Source organism: Arachis stenosperma, chromosome 8 (assembly GCF_014773155.1).
Source record: "Arachis stenosperma cultivar V10309 chromosome 8, arast.V10309.gnm1.PFL2, whole genome shotgun sequence".
Taxonomy (NCBI): Eukaryota; Viridiplantae; Streptophyta; class Magnoliopsida; order Fabales; family Fabaceae; genus Arachis; species Arachis stenosperma.
Window position 1 is genome coordinate 32,178,377 of NC_080384.1, and position 26,643 is coordinate 32,205,019.

General features: G+C 30.4%; 1 protein-coding gene across 1 annotated transcript; it reads left to right on the forward strand.

Annotated features, from left to right (window-relative positions):
• Window positions 1-18,966: 18,966 nt before the first annotated feature.
• Window positions 18,967-22,141, forward strand: LOC130945810 (transcription factor MYB101-like). The gene is made up of 3 exons (XM_057874505.1): window positions 18,967-19,272; window positions 21,329-21,881; window positions 21,966-22,141. The coding sequence occupies exons 1-3, from the start codon at window positions 18,967-18,969 to the stop codon at window positions 22,139-22,141; spliced, it is 1,035 nt and encodes a 344-aa protein (XP_057730488.1).
• The last annotated feature ends 4,502 nt before the right edge of the window (window positions 22,142-26,643 follow it).

Here is a 26,643-nt window from a genome sequence, read left to right on the forward strand (position 1 = left end):
ATTTAAATGTACATTGATGGTTTTGTAGCCAATGACTCCAATATATGCATAAAAACAAGAATAAAAAAAATTCCATTTACATAAAAAAAAAAAAAAAAACTTTTGAGAAAACTAAGGTATCATCATCAAGCTCCTTAAACACAGAAGATAGGCACCAAGTCTGCAATTTTCTCAAGCAGCCAACAAAACAACCTGTTCTATGTTGCATGAAAGAAAAGAAAGATCAATCATAATGACAAAAGCAATAAGTAACAATAATCATGAGATGATAAATTTGCAAATTGATACAAAAAATGCTGAATATCTACAAATTGATAAATGATATAATATGACATTTAGCTAAATATCTTTTTGAATACCAGATTAATGATATACAAGGGCAACGATTAACCACAGAGGCTACATGCATTAGTAAAAAAATATTTAGGCTCTATTTTTATTATCATCTTTTTAGGAAAAAAACTGTCTCGCATGTATAAGAAATCTAACATTCAATATTTATGCTATAAAACACCTGTACAAGACATGATGTCGACCGGTGCTACTAATTTAAAATTCCAATATGTGCCTCATATCCTATATTTCACAACAAATGTATCATTGCCAGTGAGTTAAAAATGGTAATCTGCATGGATTTATTATTGATGCATTCATATTAGGGGATAGGAACTGATAACAAATGAAGCACTATAGCCTACAATTTCGGTGAAAGTGCTGAAAGTTGAGCATCTCAACTATAAAATCCATTTCAACACAAACAGAAAAATAATGAAAGAAGGAGCAAGCCTGCTGGAAATTAATCATCAAGAAAACTAATAAATATTCAAAGGGGAGTTTATATCTTGCCATGTAAAACTTCTGTGAACCACATAAATTGCTGTGTATTTGCTTGTTCTTTATTCTACTTTTTATTTGTTTTCCTGATTCTATATTGGCACAAATATTCCAACCAAACAATGCTAGCAGCAGTGCTCTATAAAATTTTTTCTTTTTTAATTAACACGACCCAGCCAACTAGAAAATCAGATGCTCAATGTAGCATAATTTCTTAGACAACATAGATTTTTTTTTCCAAAAGAGACACAGAACTACAGAAGCCTTTCTGCCAATTAGCATAGACTATCCCAATTCTTCCACAAAAATAATAACTTTTTTCAGCGGATACTCAATGAAACCTACCTTTGCTACTGCTGCCAGACAGAGTGGCACAAATGGCATCAATGACGCATGTTCTCTTCTTTCTTCAATTTTAAAGATACTAAACCTAATTGAACTAACACATTCAAGAAACAAAAAGAAACCAACTTCTACAAAAAGCTACAGTGATGGACAAATTAGCACTAATAATCCAGAATTATCACTTTCCAATCCAAGATTCACATAACTAAATTCAATCACAAGGTACAAAAGATCATCAAATAACCTGATGGTAATCAGTGGTTAAGAGAAGAGGAGTTGAATCTTAGCCTCCCTTTTTGCTGAATATTACTTTCTGACTTTTAAAGGAACTTTAGGAGATATTTTCACTTTTTGTCTCATAACAAGTTAAGAGACATTTTTGTTTTGCATCGTAACAAGTTGAGAGACATTTTTCATTTTGTCTCCTGCGAATCAGAAACAGAGAAAAAACAGAGAAAAGAGAATCACACCAAGAAATATCCTGGTTCAGCTGCTAAGTTCAATGCAGCTTACATCCAGTCTCCATCACAACAATAATAGAATTTCACTATCTTTTACAAGATTACAAACACCAATTCTTTCCCTAGGATCTACCTAATCCTATCAGGGACAAACCCAGATTCTACACCCAATTTGAATTTGACTAGGACTTAAAACCTAGCTTTCAACCGCAAAGTGCTAACGCAACTTACAAGAAAATCCCCAAAAGATCATGAAACACAACATACAGATGTATAAATAAACTCTGAGACATCTATGACTTTTTTTCTAATATTGATCACTACCTTTTTCCTCTCACTGGCTTTTTCTTACAAATCTCACCATGTTTTCCTTTTTTACCATGAGACTCAGACGGACAATACTAAGAAAAAGAAAACAAAATGAACATCTTTGTAGGAGAAGAACACTGTTAGCTTCAGGTAGCTATGAGAACGGTGTGCTTTACACTTTCTCTCCTTCATCTCAACCCTTGGCCGTTAACCCTTAATATAGAATGGAAAAAGCTTTCAAGGTTGAAACCGGTTCAACCAAGCAACTTCTTCTCCAATAAAAACAGCAGCGGTTCTGACAGAGAGAAGAGAGAGAGAAAACCAAAAACCAACATGCATGTACCTCTCTCAACCCTTTTCATTCAGTTCCTTCAATCTGAACCCTTGATCTTGTCTTTGGCTCCAAAAAAGGATTCGGACCCTTGATAATCTTCTGACCCAGGACAGCTCCTTGCTTTCCATTTTTGCTTCTTCCTACGTGTAGCTCGGCGGCTACCTTCTTTCTTTGATGAACGAAAATGGAAGTGAGCTTTTGCAACTGAGATCTTCTTCTCTGACAGAGGCGGATTCTTTCTTTTCTTGGTATGGAGGATCTTGAAGCTCTTATTCAAAATCTTGCCTTCAATGGCAAAGATCTTGCCATGCCTTTCTTCAGATATTCTTTCTATGAAGTTAAAATATTCTTTTCTTCTTCATAGCCTTTTTCTTCCATAGGCTTTTGATAACTTCTTCAATCTTCTTTCTCTGATGGATGTGACCGAATTGCAAAGAGAGAGAGGAGAGAGAAGAGAGAAAAGACTTTGAAAGCAATAAATGGAATTAAACCCAATTGAATTCTTACTTCTTGTTACCAATGCATAGAGTAACGTATGGATCTTTCAATGTGAATTAATGAAATTGAATTTTAACTTCTTGTTACCAAGGCATAAACTTAATTGAGTTAAAATTTAAAATTCATTAGTTCATGGGAGTAGGTAACCGTAGCATGCTTAAAGTTCTTGGGCCACTTCCTTCTTTTTCTTTTGCTTTGTCAATATTAGTCCATGGGCTTGTGATTTGGCCTTGTCTCAATCTCAAGGTTCAGCTACTTTGAATGATTTAATTTTGCACAAGGCTAAATTAATTTATTGATAAAATTGGGCTGTTCTAGCTTCTTGGCCCAATAGGAAATTAATTTATTCTTCCTGCACACTAACAAAAACATCAACCAAACAATTGGAAGTAATTTAATTGTTTAAACATTAATAATTTTTAATTTATATTTTAATAATATTTGATCATCATTTTAATTAGATTTATCTTTTTCAAACTCAACAATCTCTCCCTTGATGACAAATATTATTAAAACTGAATTGAAAGGATTAGGATTAGAAAACTTCCCTTTGAAGATTTTCACGTTTTCTCCTCCTTTCTTTTGTTCAATATGCTCCCCCTTAATGTGTGCCCAATTACCAAAAAATATTCAAGGAAGCAATACATGTATGCATGCTCTAAAAGTTCCAAAAAGATAAAAAATTCAAAACATGGAACCTTTAATAACAGAGCTATATTTTATCAAGAAAAATGTTTATACTTGAGCAAACACATTTATCAAAATAATCAAGGCTCAAGTTGATATTAATCCACTAACACAGAGTGCTCAAAAATAAAGATTCAAAATAGAACACAAACAGAGCACAAAATAGAGTAAAATAATAAAACAGAGCATACAAAAATAATAAAACGGAGCAACCAACAACAACAATTTCAGTTTCAATTCAGCCCTATTTTCAATATTTTCCTCCCTCTTTTATCATCAAGAAGGGACCATGCAAATAAAATATAGAAAAGCAATGCAGTCCATAATATTTAAAACATAAACAATATCAAAGTAATTAATTACAGTCCACAGTTCAACTGAAAATAAGTTCAAAGATAACAAAATAAAAGTGTTCAGCAGCAGACATATCAGGGAGCAAATCTTAGGCATCAGAAGACTCAGCATTAGATTTTAGAACATCATCTTCTATCTCAGAATGAGCCATGTCCTCATCAATAGAATTCAAATGCTTTAAGAGCAACTTTACCCTTTCATGAGACTTAAGCCAAGCCTTTTATTTTGCACTGCAAGATTTGTAGCTTCTTTGCTGGATTTTACCATTTGCTTGGACATGGCAGCAAACTCTAAGAGAACATCTTTACCTTTAGTATGTTGCGGTACACCACCACCTTCAATTGTGGACACTTTATTCTCAACAGGCTCATTACTCAAATCAACATTAAAATGCTCAATCAAGCAAGTAAAAAACATACCATATGGCAAGTTACTCCTTTTATCACTTTTCACACAGTCTCGCATATGACGAATCATAAAGTAAGCTAAAGATATGAAAATGGAGTTCAAAATAGCATAAAGAACAAGGGTGTCACAAACAGCTAGCCTCTGATATAATCCATTTTTTAGGAGTAAAAGAGCTGTCATTAATGCTAGGAACAAACCTTCTCTTTCAAAGCAAAATCATTAATGAAAAATGTTTTAAAAAATTAATTTGAATTTTTTAAAACATGAAAATTGAAAATACAAGTCACGAAGAATGACAAAAGATTAAAACTGACATGACTTGAAATGGAGTAAAGTGATGGCATGTTGACAAATTAATTTCAAAAATTAACAGATTTTTATGATTTAAAGATAATGAACCCATATCATGTGAACTAAGTTTGTCTTACATAGGCCCAAAAGGTGGTTACAGCATGCTGGGCAATAGGGCATAGTTCTTCATTTTTAATTCACAAATTTTCTAGGCTTTATACAAGTCTTCCTTTGAAGAGTTCATCACTTGTTCAGATTTGTCTCCCTGCTGCCTACGAGACAAAAATAAATAGAGGCATGAAATTCACAATTTTTCAATAGAACTTAAATCTATCATCCCTAAACTATTTCTTAATAAACAAAATCTGTCTTCACACAGAGGTTTAGTAAAAATGTCAGCAAGTTGCTCTTCAGATTTTACAAATTGGATATCAATAGTACCCTTTTGCACATGTTCCCTAATAAAGTGATATCTCACTTCAATGTGCTTTGTTCTAGAGTGCAATACAGGATTTTTTGAAATATTTATTGCACTCATATTATCACAAAATAAAGGTATATTATTGATTTTCAATTTGTAATCTTCCAATTGAGTTTTAAGACATAAAAGTTGAGAGCAACAAGCAGCCACGGATATGTATTCAGCTTCAGTCATGGATAAAGCAACAGTTGCTTACTTTTTATTTGACCACATGTTAAGTGAACTTCTAAGAAAGCAACACATTATGGACGTGCTTCTTCTATCCACTCGGTCTCCCGCGCAATCTGCATCACAAAATCCTACTGCACAAAATTCATTAGATTTAGGATACCATAAGCCAAGATCACATGTGCCCTTAATGTATCTAATGATTCTTTTGACAGCTGAAAGATGGGATTCTTTTGGATGAGATTGAAATCTAGAACAAACACCCACACTTTAAACAATATCCGGCCTAGAGAATGTAAGATACATAAGTGAACCTATCATTCCTCTATACCGTATTTTATCCACATCTTTACCACTTTCATCTTTGTCAAGTTTAGTGTTTGGATGCATAGGAGTTTTCATTGGTTTGGAGTTTTCTAGACCAAATTTATTGATTAACTCTTTGGCATATTTTCCTTGGTAAATAAAGATACTACTAGGAGTTTATTTGATTTGAAGACTAAGAAAGAAAGTTAATTCTCCCATCAAACTCATTTCAAACTCACTAGTCATTAGTTTTCCAAACTCTTCACGCAAAGATTCATTGGCCGATCCAAATAAAATGTCATCCACATAAACTTGAACAAGTAAAATATCATCATTAGATTCTTTTATAAACAAAGTAGTATCGGTGGTACCCCTTTAAAAATTATTTTCCAACAAGAAGGTACTAAACCTTTCATACCAAGCTCTAAAAGCTTGCCTAAGACCATAAACGGCCTTTGAAAGTTTAAAAACATGATTTGAAAAATCTTTGCTTTCAAAACCGGAGAGTTGTTCCACAAATACTTCCTTATCTATAAAACCATTAAGAAAAGCACATTTGACATCCATTTGAAACATTTTAAAGCACTTGTGGACAGCATAGGCAAGAAGCAACCTAATTGCTTCCATTTTTGCTACCGGAGTAAATGACTCATCAAAATCAATACTTTCCTCTTGATTGTAACCTTACTAGTCTAGCCTTGTTACGAAAAACACTACCATCCTCACCCAATTTATTTTTGAAAATCCATTTTGTACCGGTTACCTTTTTACCATAGGGATTCGGTACAAGGGTCCAAACTTTAATCTTATCAAATTGTGATAGCTCTTCTTCCATGGCTTTAACCCATGATGGGTCTTCAAGAACTTGCTTCACATTAAGAGGTTCCAATTGGGACAAGAAGGCCACATTGCTTGATTCCATTTGCTTCTTGCTTGAGGATCTAGTGGTTATGCCTTGTGAAGGATCTCCAATGATGAATTCATGAGGGTAATCCTTCAGAAATTTCCATTCATGTGGCCTTTGAGGAAAGGTTTTACCTTGACGAGTTTTAGTAGGCAACTCTATTCTAGATTCTCTAGTTTGTTCAGGAGACAAAACAGAAATGTCTCTTTCATTCTGAAGAGAAGTTTTGGGATAGATAGATTCAACAACTGGAATAGATTTGGGATTTTTTTGATTGACTTGTTGGTTCACATCAGTTTCACTACCTACATCATCATCTAACACAGCACTTGGAATAGAGTTAGAATCACAAAAAGACACATGTATGGATTCCTCAATGGTTCTATGTTCTTTGAGGTAAACCCTAAACGTTTTGCTAGTGGTGGAGTATCCAACAAACATTCTTTCATAAGATTTTGGATCAAATTTTTCAAGATTTTTTTTATTGTTAAGTACAAAACATTTGCATCCAGAAATATGGAAATACTTAAGATTAGGTGGGGTTCCTTTCCAAAGCTCATATGGAGTTTTCTTAAATCTTTTCTAATAATGGTTCTATTTAAAATATAACAAGTTGTATTTACAGCTTCAGCCCACAAAAACTTTGGAATATCATTTTCACAAAGCATTTCCCTGGTCATTTCTTGAAGGCTTCTATTCCTTCTTTCAATAACCCCATTTTGTTGAGGTGTTCTTAGGCATGAAAAGTTATGTCTTATTCCAAATTCATCACAAAATTTTATAAAATATTAATTTTCAAACTCCTTTCCATGATCACTTCTCAAGTGGGCAATTTTAAATCTTTTTCATTTTGGATCTTTTTGCAAAGAGAGGAGAAAGCATAGAACGCATCATTTTTGTTAGCTAATATAAGAAAAGAACCCAACGAAATCTAGAGTAATCATCCACCACTACTAAACCATAATATTTTCCTCCCAAACTTTGAGTTATAGTAGGACCAAAAAGATTAATATGTAACATTTTCAATGGCCTTTTAGTAGAAATTCCATCTTTGGGTTTAAAAGATGATCTTACTTGTTTGCCTAGTTGATAAGCATCACAAGTAATATCTTTATCAAATTTAATATTTGGAATTCCTCTAACTAAATTCCTTTTAACAAGCTTAGAGATTTGATACGTGCTTGTATGTCCCAATTTCTTATGTCAAAGCCATTTTTCAGATTCAAGAGAGGTAAAACAAGTTACTTTTTTATCCTTTAACTCCTCTAGAGTTAATTCATACACATTATTGCATCTTTTTGCTTCAAACAATATCACCAGATTTTTCATAAATAACCAAGCAATCCAATTAGGTTGGCATGCATTAGGAGTTGGATTGTACCCATAAGGAACCAGAGGAGGTTGTTGCCAAGAAGGTTGGCTATATGATTGAGACTCCTCCCATTTTTGATTTCTAAATCCTTAATGCAAACCCTCATTAAAGCTTTCATTTTCTACAACATAATTTGAACCAAACTCATAGCCAAAAGGGTGAGAATTTATAGTAAAAAGGGAAATAAAAAACAAAAGCTACTAAGAAAAACAAGGAAAACAAGCTTCTAAACCAAAACTAGCAAGCAAGCAAAAAGAAACTATTCACAATATTCACATATGAACAATAACCAATAACAAGCATACATTGCAACTCCCGGGTAACGGCGCCAAAAACTTGATGTGAAGGTTATCTCCGGTCTAGAATTTCTTCTCAATAAAAGAAATTGCTTCGTTGCAAGTATAGTTCCAAACCAACAAACAACCTTCAATCAAAGTTTAATTCTGGTTGTCACAAGTTCAACTCAATAAAAATAATCGAGAGTATTGCTCCGGATCGTTCTCACTAGGAATTACATTCGAGTGCTCAATTATTGGTTATGAGGTTCAAATGGGGGTGGGTTGATAAAACAAGAAATTAGAAAGGCAAGAATTTAAATGACAAGAAAATAATTCAAGCAACTAAAGATAACAAATGCTAAAAAGAGGCATTCATGGAAAGGATTGAGAATCAAGATTTTCTATCCTAGTCACTAATCATAACACAATAATTAACAAGAGATAATCCTATTTCGTTATCTCCAATATCGGGAGAATATCAAATAAGCCTAGTTAATTCTAATCCATAAGTAATGTTAATGGAAATAAGATCAACTAACAACTCTAGATCACCAATCTTAATTGGGTATTAATGACTCAAGAGCACCTAATTTTTCTTTCCAAGCCAAGAATGCACAAAATTATATTCTAAACCTAAGCCAAGCATTTTATCAAACACTTGGTGTGCATAAAAATAAAGGCATAATAAATTGCAATAATAATAAATTCTAAAACTACCAAGTGCAAGAAAATAAAAACAAGAACTCAAGCAAACATCAAAGAAACATAAAACATCAAAATGCATTAAATAAAATTAAAAGTAACAAGAGTTCATAAACATAAAAATGACCAAAATGAGAAGTTAATTAAATAAACTAAGAGAATTAAAGCAAAAGAACAAGGAAAGATAAAAGAAACTAGATGAAAAGATTAAAACCTAAATCTAAGATGAAATTAAACTATGAACCCTAATTTCTAGAGAGAAGATGGAGCTTCTCTCTCTAGAACTAACCTAAAGCATGTTTCCTACACTACACTAATTGCTCCCCCTTCATCCTCCTTCAATTTGGCATGGAATAGCTTCAGAAATGAGTTGGATTCGGCTTGGGAAGCCCTGAAATCGTGACCCATGTGTTGCAATTAATGAGGTCACGTGCTGAGTGTCACGCATACGTGTCGCTTGATGAACTCTGGTCACGCGTACGTGTGGGTCACGCGTATGCCTCGCATGGCAGATTTCTAAAACTTCATTTCTTCATGATTTCTCCACTTTTGCATGCTTTTTTTTTCTTCATTCCTTCAATCAAATGTTTGCCTTCTAAACCTGAAATCACTTAACAAATATATCAAGGCATCGAATGAAATTAAAGTGAATTAAATTTGACAAATTAAGGGTCTAAAAAGCATGTTTTCAATCTTAAGCACAATTTAGGGAGAATTTACAAAACCATGCTATTTTATTGAATAAATGTGAGAAAAGTTGATAAAATCTACTAAATTCAACACACAAGATAAACACAAAATTGGGGTTTATCAATTACCTTTACTAACCTAACCTTAACCCTTCCTTTTCAAATTTTTCCTTCTTATCATCAGAAAACTAAACCCTAACAGAGCCCATCATCCATGAAAACCAAACCTTAGCAGTGTTTTTTTCCCAAATTCATGGAGGCTCCACCGGTGTCGGCTCTGCCTCACCGCCAATTTGGATTTGCACAACCACCACACACCTCATTCTAGAAGGAAGATTCACTGCTTCTACGCTTTTTTGTTCGCGTTCGTATTTCTTCTTTTGCCACTGCAAGGTCGTGCGTAACGGTGACGAGCTCGATTTCTCTATTGGGTTCACTTCAGCTTCGTTCCCGCTCGATATCTTCTTCGTGTCACCAAGGTGCGGTTGCAGATTGAACTGCGATGATGAAGACAATGACGAATTCAGAGTGAGGAAGCTTAAGTTGAGGATTTCGTGTCGCCAAGGTGTAGTTGGAAAATTTTTTTATTTTTTAGAAATGTAATTAGGTTTCTCTGTGGATGTTGTGTTACTTATAGCTGAATAGTGTTTTGGTAAATCAATTGTATATTTTGATTTGTGACACTGTATTTTGTTTTCTAGAAAATGATCTGTATTTGGCTTGAGCTAGGTTGAATGGGCTATGTTGTGCTCAATGCTGGCTGAAATTAGCACTAGTTATTTTGTTTTGGTGGGGCCTAACTTCTCCAGTTAATGATTTCTTAGTTAGTAAACTAGCTAATTATGATTTGGCTTGTTGTTTGGACTAGCATTGTGTAATCTATACATTTGTTGACTATGACTGAAATGTTTCAGTTAGAGGTTGGGAAAGGATCTTCTAAGCTGGTTTGATTGAGAATTTTATGTTATGATTTTTCCAGTTGTTTAAATGAAATAAAATTTGAATGATGTTTGGTTAATGCTTGACTTACTTGATTGGAAAAAATATTAAGGGGTGCTTCGGTGCCTCATCGCTTAAAGCTTTTAAACGTTCCAATATGGAGAAGGATATGTTGTGATGATGATTTTCCCTCTTGTCTCTTTCATCCTCTTCTAGCAATTGCATGTGGTGCTTATTAATATGCAAGAGTTTTTATTACATTTTTTTTCTTGAACCTATTATTTTTGTTATTGATTCTTATAATCTCCAAATAGATCCTGCTACTGCTGGTGCAAGTCAGAGTAATAGAGTGGAAGTAGATATTTGGTCAGTCTTTATAGGCAATGTGAGCAGTCTCTTCCCCTGTTTACATCAAAAGCTTTTTTTCCTGCTTAATTGTCTCATTTTTGTGATAAATAATATGGTTAGGTATGTTAATGAAATTAAATGTTTTTTGAATGTAAAATATATGTAAAAGGTCAGACAAATATATGTCAACTAGGAACTTATGATATTAGCTTCGGCAAAATGTTCTTGTTGCACTGCACTACTATCTTTATGGCCAAGGCCAAATAACTTGAAATTTAATTTGTAGGGCAAGTGAAAATTCATGGTAAGTTTGATGTGCATTAAGCTAGAATAATATGTTATGTTACTCTGACTATTGATCTATTGCATTAAGCATTATGTGCTCCTATTTATATAAATATATTGTTTATGTGTAATAATATGGTAACAAGTTAAAATATATCATAATTCTCTGGTGATTATATTAGCCTTGATGTTTCCTTTTTTTATTTTTATGTTATTTTATATGGTTGATTGTTTATGTCTATCGGACTGGTTTGATTTATATATATATATACACACACATTTGTATTGTAGTATGCTTGACCTGTTGCTTATGGTTTAACGGTGAAGTTATTAGTGATACATCTATTAAAATGAAGAAACTTTATTTTAATGAGTGTAGTTTTCAATTCTAGAGTGAAGTAGCACTCATATGTATTGCATATATGGCTTGAAGATGAAACTGAATTATAAGATCTGTATTATGTATTGCATATTTGAATTGATTTACAAAGTTTGAATGTTTTCTAACTAAATATTTTAATATTTTCTTCTTTTTTGACAGAATGAATCTCAAACAGAAGATGAGAGTTATTGCCTGCTTGATTTTATGTTTCGAATTAATGAACAACCTTATGGTTAAGTTGTTGATGATTTGCTATGTTTTGACTATATTGCAATTGAGAAAAAAGAAAAGAAAATGGAATGATAGTTATAGTAGGCAAGTAGTAAGGGATGTTAGTGTTGATAGGATTATTTATTTTAGTGATCTAGCTTGTATAGAAAATATAATAATGGATAGACGTGTCTTTCATGCATTGTATAATATTCTTAGAGGGGTTGGAAGGTTAGAACCAAGTAGGAATATGGGTGTAGAAGAAATCATTGCCATGTTTTTACATATTATAGCACATGACGTCAAAATTAGAGTAATAAAGAGACAATTTGTGAGATCTGAAGAAACAATTAATAGGCAGTTTAATGATGTATTGCTTGTTATTTTGAGATGTCATAATCTCTTACTGAAAAAACCTCAACCAATTAGCCAGGATAAAATAGATGAACAATGGAAATTGTTCAAGGTAATTTATCTTGCTAATGCTATTAAACCTAATATGCTTGATGTGCTTTCAGATTGAGTTAATTGATCTTTTTTTTTTTTGGATTTTAGAATTGTCTAGGAGCCTTAGATGGTATCCATATCAAGGTCAATGTCCTTGAGGCTGATAAGCCTAGATATTGAAACAGAATAGGTGACATAACAACCAATGTGCTTGGAGTGGTTGCTCCAAAAATGCAATTTATCTATATATTGACGGGTTGGGAGGATTTAGCTGCAGATTCTAGCAGTATTGCAAGATGAACTATTTCGCAATGGGTTTAGTGTTCTCTAAGGTATTTTATTGAGACTTTAGTATGTTATCAAAGTAACTATTTGATCTTTCATTAATTTTCTTCAATTTTATATGTCACACTAGGTCATTACTACTTATGTGATGCTAGATACATGAATTGTAAAGGATTTTTACCACCTTATAGAGGACAAAAATATCATTTGGGTGAGTATAATCCACATAATCAACCCAGTATAGCTCAAGAATTTTTTAATATGAAACACTCACAAGTTAGAAGTATCATTGAAAGGGCATTTGGAGTATTAAAAATGAGATAAAAAATTTTAAGAAAAATGTCATTTTATCCTATTAAGACTGAAGGAAGAGTTATAAATGCATGTTGTGTTTTGCATAATCACATTAGAAGAGTGATGGTTGTTCTTCCTATTGATAAGATAGTAGATCAAAATATGCTTGGAGTAGATGGTGGGACGATCCACCAAATTGAGACGAGAGATGCTTGGAGTAGATGGAGGGATCAACTTGCACAAGAAATGTGAAACTAATGGAGGAGAAGACATCATGCTCCATTATTGTGATCATTGTTTTATGTGTGAGGTTGTCTATCATAACATTGATTTCATTTTGTTGATGTGTATGTGTTCTTGTACAAGAGTTATGCATGTATGTTTATTAGTGCTAGTAATTTTTGTCATTTGAGATTTTTTTTTGTAACTTTGATTTGGATAATAGTAAAACTTTTTAATACATGTGGTTTGAATTTTTGAGATTTGTTTAAAATAAATTCAACTATGAATTATGAGAAAATTATGAATTATGGTCTAGGTAAGTATTTTGTGCTAACTTTAATTATGATAATGTTAATTTGAATTAAAGATATTTAATATTAGGAATATTTTAATAAATTTTAAAAAATTAAAATCATTAATAACTTTAATTGAACATATTTGTTGTTAAGAGTATTTTAATAAATTTATTATCAGAGATATTTTATAAATTTAAAATGTAAAAAAATAATAATATTTGATTAGATTTATATTTAATTTTTTAAGAAAAAATCAATAATAATTTTGATTGAAAATATTTGATATAGGGATATTTTTGGAAATAAAAAGTTTTTTTGTCCAACAATAATAATATTAACCTTTTAATTGAAAATATATTTATATGTAAATTTTTTATGTGTTTATTAAGTTTAATCGTTAATCTGAATGATTAAGAATAATTTTAACATATTACATAATATTGCCAAAAACCTTAGATTCAACCAAACAAAAAATTATTTATTCCTACGATTATTACATAATATTTTAAAGTATTGAATTTTATAAACAAACATAGGAATTTTACATATCAAGTAATCTCATTCTTAGGCATTATATTCCTAGGAATAATATTCTTGGTAATAAAAACTAATTCTTGAACCTCACACACCCTTAGTTTCATTCAATTCGACTTATTTTCTTTCTTCTAAATTCTTTCTAGTTTAACCATGTACCATTAGATTAATACTATTAGTATATATTTTTGGAAGATCCCCGCCTTTTATTATGAGATATTATTTTTTATTAATTAATAAAATATAGAATTATACTCTACATCCAAGCAATTTTAACATTCAAATCCATTCAAGTGATTTAGAGTCACACGCTTCTTCTTTCATTATCTTTTTCTTTTGTTATCATCATCACCAACAACACCACTACCTCATCCTCCTTCTTTTCTCATTTGAATTTCTTCTTCTTCTTCTTCTTCTTCTTCTTCTTCTTCTTCTTCTTCTTCTTCTTCTTCTTCTTCTTCTTCTTCTTCTTCTTCTTCTTCTTCTTCTTCTTCTTCTTCTTCTTCTTCTTCTTCTTCTTCTTCTTCTTCTTCTTATGTGATTGTTTTCGAACTGAGTTAATTTTGTTGCAATTGTTATGTAACTTCAGTTCATTTCTAAGTTAATTGTGTCGCAATTCATTATGTAATTTTGGTTCATTTCTGAGTTAATCATGTCGCAATCATTATATAATTTTTGTTCATTTCTGAGTGAATTAAGGTGCATTTGGACTCGTTGTCCTACATAATTCAAAACTCTTTCTCTCCTTTCTCCTCATCTTCTTCTTCTTCATCATCTTCTTCTTCTTCTTCTTATTTTTCATCTTTTTCTTCACCTTCTTATTTCATTTTCTCAAAATTCTTTTTGATTTACTCTCTTGAGAGGAGTAAAACCAAGAAAAAGAGAAGAAAATATCAAACAAAAAGAAGAAAAACATATTAATTGATTTTGAATGTGTTTTTGTTCATGATTCAGTCTTGTTTGTATACTTGTTTTCGAACTGAGTTTATGTGTTGCAATCATTATGGTAAATTTTAGTTCATTTCTGAATTAATTATGTCACAATTATTATGTAATTTTGATTCATTTCTGAGTTAATTGTGAGTTAATTGTGTCGCAATCATTATATAATTTTGATTCATTTCTGAGTAAATTAAGATGTATTTACACTCGGTTGTCCTGTACAATTCAAAATTCTTTCTCCTCTTTCTCCTCATCTTCTATTGTTTCTTCTTCTTTTTCACCTTTTTCTTCTTCATCTTCTCCTTCTTATTTTATTTTTTCAAAATTCTTTTTGATTTACTCAAATTTAACACAATTTCTAAGTTTATGTGTTAAATTTGAGTTTATCTCTTGGACAAGGCCTTAGAAAATTAGTAAAATTAAATAGAAAAAATATAACAAGAAATAATGAATTATGAATTTAATATAAAATACCATGAATATACTTATTTTCTTTAAAAGGCATTTTTTTAAAAATCTTTTTCTCTGTTGTAGCTAAATTCTCCTCAGTTAAACTTGAAATCTACATGCAAAAATCTCTTAGTTCATGTTGAAAATCTTTTATTATTAACATCCATTGCTTCTCAAACCTGTAGATTCTTTACCGTTGTTCTCTGCTTCACTTTCTTTCTGAGTTAATTGTGTCAAAATCATATGTAATTTCGGTTCATTTCTGAGTTAATTGCATCGTAATTGTTATGTGATTTCAGTTCATTTCTAAGTAAATTAAGGTGCATTTAGACTCGTTGTTCTGCACAATTTAAAATTCTTTTTTCTCACCTTCTACTGCAATAATAACAGTAACAGTAGCAATAAAAGAATGACGATGAGAAGAAAATACGCGAAAAAGAAGGAGAAGGAGGAGGAGGAACATAAAGAAGAAGAAGAAGACGACGACGATAACGTAAAGCTCCGCGCGTGAATGTAGATGACTTGACTGGAATCAAAGAATTATGTGTGTATGTATAATCACACTCCTTTTAACGAAAATAATTTTTGTTAGCGTTGAGTCTACTTAGTTAAACTTGGATAACAATATTACTTAAATGTGTAGCAAATCTGTAAAATATAAGTTATTACTCTTAAAAAAAATAATACAATAACAAAAAAAATGCATATTCATACTAAGGCATTAATGGATACGTAAAGCATTTACTTTTCAAATTTTATCATTAATGAAGAAAGAGATAATATATGTTCAAATTCAAAATAATGATAACAAAAAGAATAAAAAATAATTTTATTATTAAAATAATAATTTAAGTTGCATATCTTAATATTGCAAAAATAAGTAGATTAAAGGCTTGTGTTTGATAGATTTATAAGTAATTTTTTATTTTTAATTTATAAAAAAGTATAATATTAATATTTGATATAATTTTTAAATTTAATTGTAACTTTTTAAAAAGATATTTAAGTACTTGTGAAGAAGTTAAAAAAATAATTTTTTTATAATAATTTTTTTATTATATTTTTTATAAATATTTATTATTTATTTTTTTTAAATTTAATTAAATTATTATCTAAATTGGAGCCTTAGCACTTTACTTATTATGGGGATGAAAGTGGCAGTAAGTAGCGTGCTATTCAATCAAAAGTCTGTTAAAATTTATTCAAAGTTACTGTGAATAAGTCCAATTTATTAAAATAAAATAAATTTAAAATATTAATTTATCTTATTTTATAGTCCGTTGGTAGTTTTATAAGACAGTCAATCTAATTCTTTTAAATTATAAAATTAATTAAAATTAATTTAATAAAAATAATAAATTAAAATATAATTATTATTCAAACATAAATAAAAAGTAATTAATTATAACATAAAGTTTTTGTCATTTTTTAAATTCTTAATATTAATAAAATTGCTTATCAGAATATTTATTTTTAAATTATTATGAAGAATAAAATAAAATATAATTTTGATTAAATTTATAAATAAATAAATAAATTGAAAGAAGTATATTTAGATATTTAATTTTCAAATTTTATGTATATATTCTTGTAATACTAGAAAAAAATCTTCTAGACAAATTAGTTAGTTGTACTCTACAAAAATTCGTGAATTAGACCAATTTTTTAGGTTAACAGATTTAAAATTTCAATTTATTCCACCTTCTAACAATTCAATCCAACATATTCCATTGTTTTGAAAATCTTATTACTAATTTAGTTCCAATTTACATGTATATTTTAATGATTTAATTACAAATATTTTATACTATTATTTAATCAATTTTTCCTATACAATTATTCAATGGCGGCATATAAAGCAAATGATATTAATAACTAATTTTACATTATTAGTATATCTTTTTTTAATTAAAAAAAAGTGATAGATGCGTGGTTCATTTTAAAAAAATTTATTAAGTAAAGAGTATTGTACTCTTTAGTTAATTTAAATTTAATTTATTTATTTATTATATTTTATATTAATGACTCAAATTTAAATTTTAAAATTTACGATATATAATTTAAAATGTAAAATATAGAATTTTTTTTTTGTGACCGTAAAATATAGAGTTTAAAATATACTATTTAGAATTTAGATTTTAAAATTCAAATATGAATACAATATTATATACATACTATCTAGGATTTAGATTTTAAAATTTAAATATGCAATTATACAATATTATATATAATGAAATAAAATTTTTGTCTAATGAAATGTTACCAAATTAAATAAGTATAATTTTACAGAATTATATTATTAATTGTGTTTTGAATCATTTTAATTTATGCAATATTAAATTCTATATATGAATCATAATATTATTATTATTATTATTATTATTATTATTATTATTATTATTATTATTATTATTATTATTATTATTATTTTCAACGTAAAAAAATTAATTAAGTACTGCAAGTGTTCAATCATGCACTATATTACATCAGCAAAAGTATTACATTCATCTTAGTGTTATCTTAATTAAAAGTTTTCCAAAAAAAATAGTACTTGATTTATTTATATTATTAACATATTACAATTAATTTTTCAATATATAATAATTTATAATAATGTAATAAAAATAGCTTGTATAATAATTAAGTTGAAGAATACATGAAAATTATGAAAATTATAAATATATAGACGCGCCTATAAGACCATACATCAATATGGAAAAAACTACGTAGATAGCCCTTTCTTAATATCGTCATCGTCATGTTTGTTTTTAATTAAGACGAAAATAATTTGAAATTATAATAAGATTAAGAGTTTACATGAGTGTTCTTAAGTTATTAAAAAAAATAAAAAAATAGATTTTTTTTATATTTGATAAATTTTTAATAATAAAAATAAAAATATTTAAAAAATTAATTTTTTTAAATTTATAATTTATATTATTTTTAAAAAGATTTTTTATTTAAAAAATATTTCTTATATAATAAATAAAAATATTTTTATATTATTATATTTAAATATAATTGTTAAATAATTTTTTATATAAAATATTTAAATATATAATTAATTTTATTTTTTAAAAATATTTTTTAAAACTCACTCAAACAATACGTTAAGACATATGTCACTAATTTATTCCAACCTTTCTTGTGTGGCTCCTATTTTTTTTTCTTCTTTGATCACAGAAATTAACCTCTATTTATATGTGTATTTTTTTCTTGTTACACCAAAAATATATTTGATTAATAGGCCAATTTCTAAAAGAAGTTTTTATTAATAAATTAGTCTCTAAAATATTTTTATTAATACTAAGTAAATAATTAAAAATTATTAAAAAAACTAAAAATATGTATAACTAATAAAATATCTTTAATTTTGTGGACATATTTATAAATACTTTATAGTTTTTAAAAAAATTTCATTTTCATGCACATTATTTATTTTGTCAATGTAAAATAATTTTACACATACATCTAATTACGTAATTAAATTAGTCATATAAATGATAATACAAAAAAATTGGATGTAATTAGACGATTGTATAAAATATTATGTACCATTAATCAAGGTATCAAAATTAAACTCTTTAAAAAATATAAATCATAAAAAAATAGATTATAAAAAGAAATTAAATTAATAAAATTATTTTTTTAAGTCCCTTAATTCGTGCAGGTGCTGCTATATATAACGCGGAAGAATTATGAAGTGTTAGCTCTCATACCTCACTTTTCTTCTGTCTCTCTAAAACACTAAACACCAAAACAAAACAAAACAAAACCCCACATCTTTCTCTAACTTCATTTCTTTCTTGTTTCATCGATCAAATTTTTAGTCCTTACATACCCATATCAAAACAAATATAGATTGGTGCAATTAAGAAGCAGCAGCAGCCATATATATATATAAGGTCAAAATGATCTCCAATAATAACAAGAACAATGAGGATGGTGAGTCTTGGAGAGATTATTTGAGAAAGGGGCCTTGGACGCCGAGAGAGGACGCCATACTTATCGAGCAGGTAAAGAAGTGGGGCAAAGGTAATTGGAGTTTAATTCGAAAGAATTCTGAGTTGAGGAGAAGTGGCAAAAGTTGTAGGCTTAGATGGTCGAACCATCTAAATCCTGACTTGAAGAAGGGTCCTTTCTCTGAAGAAGAGGAGAAAACCATTGATGATCTTCATGCTAAGTTTGGAAACAAATGGGCTCTAATGGCTACCCAGGTATCGCTTAGCTATATATATAGAGTTTATATTGCGATATATACTAAAAATTTTATTTGTTCATTTATTTATTCTAAATGCATGTTTGGGGTCTATATTCATGTGACCGACTCTTTTCCGTGCGTCTATTGTCTTTTGGTGCAATAATCATCTTGTTCCATAAGTCGCTTTTGTTGATGTATATATATACACAATTTTTTTTTAATATATAAAATCGACATTTGTATTACGTCTACATTTTCCATAATAAATATCATTTTGACATTAATATTTTTTAATAATCAAACATGTATTCTTTTTATTTTATTAATTAAAATATAATTTAAATACATAATTAATTCGTAATAATGTATTTTATGCAAATATTAAAAGTGTTTGATGCAAATATTTTTCTAAAATTGAAGCATTTTTTTTTGTAATGATTTATAATCACCATTTTAACTAGGGGTGTACATAGATTGAGTGAATCTAAGTTCGTCTTAGCTCAGATCCAACTCTAAATATATATACCGGTCTATTTTTTAGACCATAATCCGATCTTAAATCCGATGAAACTTATACATATTCAGTCCACATTTATATCGGATAAAAATCGGATGATCTATCAAAACTAATTAATTTTTTTAGCAAAAAATTAATTTTTTTTTCAGATTCAACAATAATCAACAATAGATATTTTCATATTCTAATTTAGATTAGAATCAGCAATACATTAGATTCAACTAAAAAAAGAAATAAAAGGAATCAAAACTAATTAATTTTTTCAGATTCAGTAATAATTAGCAATATTTAATTTACTGGTAATCAGATCACCAAAATACAATTACTAATTAATTTTTTCCAAAAAAAAAGAAACTACCGTCGTTGATAATAAAAAATCAGAACAATAATCAACACTTCTGATCAGAAGTTCCAATAATCAAAATTCTTAGTCAAAGAATAGATGTTAGAAAAGAGAAGAAGACGACTAGAAAAGAGAGCAGAGCAGAAATGGTGACTTCTAGTGGCTGATTGATGGTGGCAGAGAAGAAGAAGATGACTGGAGCAGCAGAGAAATGCCATCGCACTTCGTTGAGAGTCGTCGTCGAGAAGCAATCAAATAGAGGAGCTTTTTCATGGGGCAAGGTGACTTTGAGGTTGGTGAGTGGTGTCGGTGGCTGGTGAGAGAGAGAGGGTTGAGAGGGAAAGGGTGGCGTCGTCGCCGCCATGCGTGAGGGGACGAGGGGGCGTGGTTCAGTGGTTGCGTGCTGAGGAGAGAAGACAGAGTTCAGGCTTCAGGGTTGTGCCTCAGCCTCGCTGGATGCCTTCAATCTTCATTGTGCACTACATGAATGCGTGCCCTAATTTTGAGAAGTGTATGTTCGCCGGGCCGGGTCCGGGTGACTCAAGCTATGGCCCAGTCTCAGTTTAAGTATCCTTCCAAGTTTCATTCTCTTTTTTCGGATTAGACCCAGGCCACTTTAGGTCCGGGCCAACATGTCCTAAAATGCTTTAGGCATGGGCCAGATTTTTAGATCGGGTCGAACTATATGTACACTCCTAATTTCAACTAATAGAGTTAGACTCAATTTTGACTAAAAAAAAGGTTTGATTACAGATCTTGTGAAATTGAATTTGTAATCTATTGTTATTAAATTTGTTATTGATTTGCTTGTTAAATCTAGATTTACATAGACTTCTACCTCTTGTTTTTCTTGAATTTTTGCTGATGCTGCTGCGATTTCATGTTTTGTTGATTCTTCTTGTTGCTGTTGTGATTGAAATTTAAACTTGAAATTTGATGATGATTCTTTTTCTTCTATGATGATGTATTGTGGTTATTATGTTTGATAGTTTTCCAAATATGCTCCAAGTTCTTCCAAAATTACATCTAAATCTAAAACTTCATTCCAAGAAATTTTCGATAGGATTAGACGAGAATTTGGCTGATATCTATACAAAAAAGCTATATCAAATACCATTCTGGCTGTAGTTGGATTGCATTGTTTCCATAATCGGAACCAGGCAATAGCCTTTTCCATTACAATGTTATTATATATATGTTTTCCATTTTCAGGTTTCTGGAAGATCAGACAATAACATCAAAAACTTTTGGAACTCAAGAATGAAGAAGCGCCTAAGAGAATATCCTCCACAAATAACGGTTCAACAAGCACAACACTTTTCTTCATCACCATTTTATTCGGTCTTAGCTTCATGTTACCCTAAAAATAATCTCAGTGTTGAACTACCTTCAAACATTTCTGCTGCCAATCCTCCACCAAATCATAATCAGAAACAACCTAATCAAAATGATTCTTCTTCTTCTTCTTCTTCTTTCTCTTGCACCAATAATAATGCAAGTTTTGTATTGCCATTAATTCCTGTGTCTCCCTATTGTAAGAGTAGTGGTTTATTGAATGATGTGGTGATGGAGGGTAATGCTCTTTGTCGCAAGGGAAAGTCAAAGATGGATGCAACCATTGTTATTGGTAGGGAGGAAGAAGAATTAGCTGATAAGAGAAAAATTATTGAAGAGCCACCATTGCCACCAGTTGGAACCAGTAAAGAGGAAGAAACAGCCACCATTATTGCAACTCAAAGCTCTTCTCATCAATTGATTTCAACAGGTGAAATTAAACTAACTTATTTATGATTCACGAGTTTGATTATTATGATTGATAATTCATGATTGTGTGTTATATTGTATACAGAGAAGAATGATAATGGAGGTTGTAACAATAACAAGGAGGCATTGAATAATTCTATGCCACAAATGGACGATGAATTGCTTAGCATACTTAAAAATTGTCCAATATATTCGCCAATGCGAAAGTGGTACAAAGTTGATGATGATGAGGACTCCCTGATGATGATGATGGAGATTTGAATCTTGGTAACTTACGGAATATTGATGGATGGTAATAACTAAAGAAATCGTATATGCGTTCATTCATATATTTAGAACAATTAGAAATCCAATATGCTGTGTTAGGATTTTAAGTTAGGTAAGCAGAAGAACACACTGCAACTTCAAAGTGTGCAGGTTAGGGCAATCAAATTTATTGAGTGTTTTTTAGATGTCCTTAACAAATGTCATGCCTTAGCTTGTTAATAATGTTTTCTTTTTTGTTTTTATACATGCAGTTGAATGAAATTACATTTAAGCAATAATTGATATATTGTATAAATATGTTTTAAAATAAATTCCTCAACACAATATTTATTATAAAACTAATTTTAGGATTAGCCATATATCTTGTGCCCTAATAAAAATATTTCTTAAAAATATAATAATATAAATTTTTTTATCTTTTATGTACTCAATAATACTTTAAAAATTAAAATATTTTACATTTTTAATAATTTTTAGTAAAATATTTTTTATAATATTTTAAAAATGTGTTCTTAAGTTACATGTTAGCAATAACAAAAATTTTAATTAATAACACATGCATGTTGAGAAAAAAATTTTGCAGCAATTCCTTACGTCACAAGTAAAAATCATGTTATGTCAATAATATTTTTGCTGTAATACCAAGTTTTTTGCCAACAACTTTGATTCCTGGCATAACTCAGCATCGCTTGCAACTTTGATCGCTAGTATAACTAGTCTTTGCCAACAATTTCATTTGCTGACATAAACTATGTAATTTTTTCAGTCACTGACTTAACTCGCATTTGTCAACAATTTGAATTGTTGGTATATAGCTATAAACTTTTGTTGTTATCATAACTCGCGTTTGTCAACTATTTGGATTGATGACTCAACTATTTTTTCACGACAATCTTTGTGTTGTAAAAACTGCACTTATTATGCGACAACTTTAATTGCTGCTAAAATTAATATTTGTGTCTACTACCCTTAAATGACATTATACTATTTAATAAATAATTTTATGGAATCAATATAACAAATGTGAGTTACATGTTATAAAATGTGTTCTTAAGTTACATGTTAGCAATACCAAAAATTTTAATTAATAACACATGCATGTTGAGAAAAAAATTTTGCAGCAATTCCTTACGTCACAAGTAAAAATCATGTTATGTCAGTAATATTTTTGCTGTAATACCAAGTTTTTTGCCAACAACTTCGATTCCTGGCATAACTCAGCATCGCTTGCAACTTTGATCACTAGTATAACTTGTCTTTGCCAACAATTTCATTTGCTGACATAAACTATGTAATTTTTTCAGTCACTGACTTAACTCGCATTTGTCAACAATTTGAATTGTTGGTATATAGCTATAAACTTTTGTTGTTATCATAACTCGCGTTTGTCAACTATTTGGATTGATGACTCAACTATTTTTTCACGACAATCTTTGTGTTGTAAAAACCGCACTTATTATGCGACAACTTTAATTGCTGCTAAAATTAATATTTGTGTTTACTACCCTTAAATGACATTATACTATTTAATAAATAATTTTATGGAATCAATATAACAAATAATTTTTTTATGTTTATTAAATATATAAAAATTATTATTATAAGAGAAAATAGAGAAATAAAATAATAATCTCTATAGAAAGTTGGATTAAAAATTAGTAAAATACTCTCCGTCGTTCCTATCTCATTATCGTTACGGGTTTCCGTTTATTTTTTCTTACAGAAAAGGCAAATACCCGTGTGTATCCATGAATAATTGAATATTATAAGTTTTAATTTTTTTTTAAAAAATTAACATAACTATAATAAAATCCTATACAATTCAGCTAAATATATCAAATCAAACACAAATTTAACAAAATAACATACACATGAAATTTTTAACATATAAATTAAAATAATGTGAATTAGGATTACTTACACAACATATATATAAGAGATTTTTTAAATAAATAAAATAAACTTTTTATTTACTAAAATATGTAATTTGTAGCGTTTTTACCCAAATTCATCTTTTTACCTATCTCGTTTACGCGGTAGATAATTTCACTTTGAGCATATCTCGTTTACAGTAAGACACAACACAGCTTGCACGTATCACGTTTATACACGTGATACGTATAATAAAGTGGGATCTAAGTATCTTGTTTACACTGTAAACAAGATATACTTAAAGTGAAATCGTTTACATTATAAACAAGATACATGCTGAATTAAAAGGTTTTCACTGTAAATGAGATATAGTACGACAAAATTCATTCAGTTGCAAACTGTTGGTATTCTCCACAAATATCTCAATTATTCTTCTCATCCGTTTCTTCGATAAATTTAGTATGAATGTCTAGTATCAGTGGTTATTTTGTTGTGACAGTGTATCCCAACTATCACATAAAGAACAGTGACACTGTGCTGGTTGTATTCAAGTGTGAAAATTCTATTCTACTGCACACTCGGAGAGTATGTTTTTTGTCAGAGTTAACAAATCTGATATTGACACATGTCAGTGGTCATGGGAGAAAAGAGATTGGGAAGTGTGGGTCTTCGGACGCCACCACTCCACGAATGCAGTAATCAAGAAGCTGTCAAAGACAAAGTTCCTGAGTTGCACTGTGTCACTGATGCCAGCCTCCCTCAAGTAAGGGACAATGGCATCTGGAGGTGCAAGAGTGTGGCTCACTCGCCTAGGAAATAGTAGGTATAGCCTCTGTTAAAAGCAAGGTTGCGAGAATTGAATTGATTACTGTAAATCCTGCTAAATTAGTAAATAATTAGCCAATAAATTAGATTTTTAATGAGGAAAACTAGAAATGTAAATCTAATATTAAAATAGCAAAGAACTCTTCAAAACAAGAATTTTGACATTAATTTCGAAAAATTTGGCTCAAGATTGGGCCAAACGGGCCAAACCAATTAAACCGGGTCCAAAATGGGCCCAAGGCCCAACCAAGCCCATCCATTAAGTGAGAACCCAGCCTCCTCTTTCCCTTCTCTTCATCATTCACACTGGGAAACATTCCATGAAGGGGGAAGAACAAGAGCAAACCTAACCCTCACTCATATAATCAAACCACTATAACTTCTTCATCCGAGCTCCGATCGTCACACCGTTTGTGGCTACGCGTCCAGCGCGTCGAGCTCTACAATTCTAATGGAACAATTTCTTTGGTAAGTCACTCTAACACTCCAGCCTCTCCTTCCCTTCAATTTTCGAAAATTATGTGTGCGCAAGTTGAAAATTTGTTAATTTTGATTCTCTAGGTTCAAATTAGCTTGTGGTACTTGTTGATTTAGGCTCTCTTGGTCTGTGAGTACGATGAGGTTTCTCGCCTTGACCAATTCTTGGTTTTGAGTATGTAAATTCTGAATTTTGAATCCTATATGTATGATAGGTGTGAACTAGGTGTATATATACAAGTATTGGAATTGAATTGTGGACATTTGAAGGCTTGGTAGAGAATTGGCGCCAAGGTCTTGGTGATTTTGTGAATTGTGGGGTTGTGTGTGTGTGTGGCATAAGTGTCGCCCTAGACCACGTGGGGAAGCGGCCAAGATATGGTTTAGGTTTTGCGTATTTAATATATAATGTCGTGTGAATACTTAGGCTAGAGAATTATAGGATAAGTTGGAATGATCATGTAAACTGGAGGCTTAGCATTAATTATGTTGATTGATGATATAAGTATATTGTGTTGGTAACCATAATCCTTGGTATGTGAATATTGTTGGCAAGTTGATGAAATTGATTGTAAATGTATGTATGGAAAAATATTGATGGTTATGTTGATGGAGGTAAAAGATCTAAGGTATGGACTTGGTAAGAATTTGATGTTTGATGGGTTTTAAATTGGCAAGTGGAGTGTAAAGTTGTTTGGACATGTTATGCTAGGTGTTGTGTTGAATATATGTATAGGAAGTGGATATTGAACATAATGTTGAAGAAAATGGAGGTTTAAGGTTTTGAACGAAAACTTAATTTTTACGAACTTTAGCAGTCCATAACTCGAGCCTAAAATTTTGGGTGAAGGTGAGATTTGTTTCAAATCAAAGAGGGTTTTATAAGCTTGAGAACCGTATAAATTTTGTGAAAAATCAAATTCTGTAGAGAAAGTTATGGACACCAGAAATCTTGTGCAAAAACTGAAATCTATTAAGTACAGCAGGATCAAAATTTCTGGTTTGTGTGCATACGCACACTGATGTGCGCACGCACCCAGCAGTAGCAACAATTTCATTTGTGCGTACGCACGCCTTTGTGCACACGTACACCTTGTGTTTTACAGAAAACGTGCGGCACGCCATGGTGCGCACGCACACGCAGGGGTACACTTACTACTGGTAGCGCTCGCATATGTGAGGCGCATGCACACTAAGTAGTTTCTAGCTGGTGTGCGCACGGACACGCTCTGCCTTTCACAAATTGTGCACACGCACACTTGTGTACATCCGCACACACTCTGTTTTTCCAACACTTATATTTTTGTGATTCAAACATGGTT